General features: G+C 40.0%; 1 protein-coding gene across 2 annotated transcripts in view; it reads right to left on the reverse strand.

Moving 5' to 3' along the window:
- The window catches only part of LOC107638788, a gene marked incomplete in the record, with an annotated part of 5,326 nt that extends 1,284 nt beyond the window's left edge, over positions 1 to 4,042 (reverse strand). The window contains 10 exon segments of one of the 2 annotated variants that reach the window (XM_016342178.2): positions 1 to 111; positions 657 to 818; positions 1,355 to 1,631; positions 1,718 to 2,000; positions 2,189 to 2,712; positions 2,844 to 2,958; positions 3,113 to 3,233; positions 3,491 to 3,534; positions 3,748 to 3,825; positions 3,827 to 4,042. In XM_016342178.2, coding sequence (XP_016197664.1) covers positions 1 to 111; positions 657 to 818; positions 1,355 to 1,631; positions 1,718 to 2,000; positions 2,189 to 2,712; positions 2,844 to 2,958; positions 3,113 to 3,233; positions 3,491 to 3,534; positions 3,748 to 3,825; positions 3,827 to 3,831 — 1,720 coding nt within the window. 2 annotated transcript variants of the gene reach the window in all.

Raw genomic sequence — 4,246 nt, forward strand, 5'->3', positions numbered from 1 at the left:
ATACGGATGCACAGCCACATGTTGAGGGAGCCCAGGTCCGGTAGCAACATTGCCACCAGGCAGCGTCTGTGGATTGGGTTGAGGTGCAGAAATGCCACCTGATCTTAGAGCCTGCACATTGACGGGAAAATTATCGAAAACCAGATTTCAGTTTCCATCTTTCCCAGAACAATAACTTCAGGATCTCAGAAATCATAAAAACAAATCTATAACAATGCAGAATACACCCACAAGGCCATGACCATAAGATGTGTCAACTTTAACCAATGTACAAATAACTGATGTTGTAATAGCTGTGGACATGTGAAATTTATGGTATAACATACCTTCGAATATGTGGTTAATGTTAAATGTAATGGAATAGTTCTGCAGCAATTGAATATTAGCGGGTGTACGCAGCGCAGTTTGGATTGGTTTTGAAGAAAAATCAATCCATCCAAAGTATATAATTTGTTGCGGTTTGGATTGGATCGGTTTGATTTTATTTTTAAATATATCATAAGCCAGAATGCTTAGTTTCACTTTCACCACGCATTTTAAAGGTTGCTGATATAAAACTTTATACTCTATAAGCCATATTACTATGTTTCATTCATACAAATCATCTCCCAGCTTGTATACGAAGAAACTTAAATTAGGAAGAATAGAAGGTTCACCTCTGACATTGATAAGGAAGGACCGCCAATTGAAGAAGTGATGTTGCCATATTTTGCATGCATTGATTGTGTTGCTGAAGGGAAAGGTGAGTATGGACTATCCTCCCTTGCAGTTTGAACTGTTGAAGCCAACAGAGAACTGGGCAAAGAATTTGTATACGCCTGCTATAATATCAAAAAGAACTTTAGAGCTGGAAAGCAGAACCACTGGATAACTTTACACAGATTCACAATCCCATCAACGAACACAAAATTACAATAACAAGACTTCCCACACTATCTGGGAGTTGCTATATAGATCAAATGGCGTTTCTGTTTTTCTTCAGAATAAGTTATTTAGATTCTAGGTATTAAATTGGTGTATCTTACAGTTTTTTTTTTTTTTTGGCCTTCCTCTACTGCTATCTGTTGGTACAAGATGTCAAGATCATATTTTAATGTATAACTGATCCATTGATATTGAAAATTATTTATACAATTCGATCCAATGCTCTACTCTCAACGAAAGGTTTGCAAGATTACAGGGTTGATATATTCTCCAAGGAGTGGACAAAGGCACAGTATTGGCCATCCAAGTTTAAACACTACAAATTTTTTGTCAACCATTTTAAAACCTACTCTAGTTCATTGGAGTTCTAAAATAATATCCAGACATCAAATCAATTCAATCTACATAACCAACATATAACAAGTATTACCATTACATTAGAGAAGGGACCTAGGTTTTGCATCGGCAAGCTTGTCTGCGGTTGAGGGAATGGGACCTCTGGTTGTTGTGCGGTTTCATAATTAAATCCATGCGAGGATGAAGGAAATGAATATTGATTCTCCTGAGCAGCTTCAGGGGGTTGAGGTTTTAAAGCCTCTTGGGAAACAGATGCTTGTTCATATGTTTCAACATTCACACCATTTCCATGAACTAAATTTTCACCTGAGGTAGTAGCAAGATGCTCATCCCTGTAATACTCTGGATTTCTGGGAGGAAAAATATCCACAAGAAACTATGAATGGCTAGAATATTGCAGTTCGAAACAACGTAGACCGTCATATAAGAAACATACCTAGTTTCTAAGGATCCAATGGCTGAAACATCTGCCGGTGCAGATGCATCGTCCAAGTTACTTTTGAAGGGCCCAGATGCATATGAGGCAGGTCCCGAAAGGGAAGCATTGTTCGCAGGCCCAAAACTTCCTAAGCTCAGATTCAAGCATTCTGGAGTATGGAGCTGCAGGTGATCTGGAATTACTAAAGAAGGATTGTCCTCATCTGGTTCCGTTGCACTGTTGTCTCTCTGTAAATTTAGCTGCCCCATGTTTGCAGTTACTGATGAAATACCATCTTCGGCTGAAAGAAAGAAATTTAATAATTATGGCTAGAGTATGGACATCAGCGCATCTCTAATATACATTTAAAAAACAACTAAGACTCTTGTATTAGGAGTGATTCGCTTCATGAACCAAGTCTAACAAACAATTATAAGTGTCTTGGTGTGTCCTTGTACAAGCAACAATTACATCGAAAAACAGATATACCTCCTGTGTTATCTTCTGACGTACTTTTAGCAGAAATAGAAGCAGATTCAGTATTGTCTGCATTCTCAACAGAACCATCATCAGCTACATGTTCTTCTAGGTGAGTCCTCTGGTGCCAATTAGCTTCACCATCATATTCTGAATTTACTTGTGGATCAACAGCAGTAGATACACTAATATCTTGTTGGTTCTCCATACGAGGCCATTCATCATCCTGTGGTACGCTAGCATAGCCTTGATCAGTATTTGTCTCTGAAATCTTGGAAGCATGGCCTTGAAATGATTGGGAATTATAATCCAATGGTGCTGGAGGGGCCACAGCATTTTGATGATGACCACTGTGGAGAGAAGAGTTATGCATAGGCACCTTGGTCTGTGGTCTACCCATCTTAACAATGTCAGCCATTGAAAGTTGACCAGCATTCCGCACCCATGGAGATTGCAATCCACCCTGTTGTGATGACGATGATACTGCATCACCCATTCCTAATGCAGATGTTTTATTTTCAGTAGTCACAGAATCACTGCAACAATTTTAAACATAAGTTAAATGTTGTAAGTGGGAACTGGAACTCCACCTCAGCTAAAGCAGTAATACCCGCATAACTAGGCAACTAGCTGTTTCTGTTTATAGGAAGTATGAAGGAAAAGCTACCTGTAGGATGGTAGTTGCCTGTTCCCATTATTCCCCAACAAACCGGGTGCAGAGCCTCCATAAGCAGGAGTTCCATTTCCCTTCTTGTATACAGGTTTTCCCAGCAGACCAGCATCTAATATCCAAAAATAGCACAGAAAATGTAAGCCATAACAAGAAAACCAGCTTAAGATAAATAATACAAACTCCAGACTCCAGAGCAATGATTTAACAAAAAAACATATTGGTCCAAAGACTAGTAAGAAAGAAAAAGGGCATCATTGGCTTACCACTACTGCTGAACTGGTTTGTGCCACTACGTCCACCATGGCGATCTGTGCCAGTCCTAGCACCACCACGATTCGACGTGTTATTTGTCCCACTAGGCCTGTAATCAGCTGGGTCCTTACTCTGAAATAAGTGCAAAACAGGATGGCAGCGGTTAGCAGAAGCAACTGGGTAAGTTAAACTAACCCTTCAAATCCGCTTATCAAAACTAGCATACGACTAATTTATAAGCCTACACGCATAACATGGTAAAAGCATCATACAACATATACAATAATAGCAGGCAAACACACACTCATAGATGAAAAGCCAGAATTCACAAACACAGAATCAACTTTGAGCAGCAGAAACAATATGCAGACTTCCGACATAAAACGCACCTCTTTTTTCTTCTCTCGTTTGCTCTTCACCTCATGAAAAGTATCTACAGTACACAATTCATAAACATATTAGCAGGAAAAAAAATGATCACCGAACTACTGCACTATCTAAATATATCAACAAGAAGAGCCAATTCATGTCACGTGCAGGTCACATGCCACGCAATCCCCTATTGAACCGAATAATCACAGAAACTCCATAGTGTTTGAGAAAGGAAAACGACTTTCAGTTCAGTTCAGTTAGTTTCGGTTCGAACCTTGTGAGAGGAGGCGAGTAACAGCTTCGTCAGGGTCCATGTTGCAGTCGCGGAGGGTGGCGTAGATCTCGTGGTCGGNCTCATCTCTGTCTGTATGTGTCTCTGATCAGAGTTTGGGTGGCTTTGAAGGAACGCCGCCCCAATAAGGGGTCGCCTGAGATTCTAGGGTTCCGCTGAGCGCGCCAAGAGTTTCTCTTTCTCTTTCTGTCGCCGAGCTTAGGTTTGCAGTGAAAGCAAAAGCGAAAAACTCCTTACCACTCTCCCCCGACTCCTTTTCTTCTCTCCCTGTCACCAAATTTTAAAATAATTTTTAAAAATAATTTTAAAAATTAGTTATTTTTATTAATATATTTCTGGCAAGGATACTCTTTTCAAGTTATACATCAGTCTTATGTTAATTCAGAGCACCTGACAGTTCGAACTGAACTGGGAGTATCCTCGTGAACTCGGACCCAAGCGTGGTACCTACAAAATGGTCTCCGACGCTCAAGTAAGTGAA

The sequence above is a fragment of the Arachis ipaensis genome, chromosome B04 (assembly GCF_000816755.2).
Source record: "Arachis ipaensis cultivar K30076 chromosome B04, Araip1.1, whole genome shotgun sequence".
NCBI classification, from domain to species: domain Eukaryota; kingdom Viridiplantae; phylum Streptophyta; class Magnoliopsida; order Fabales; family Fabaceae; genus Arachis; species Arachis ipaensis.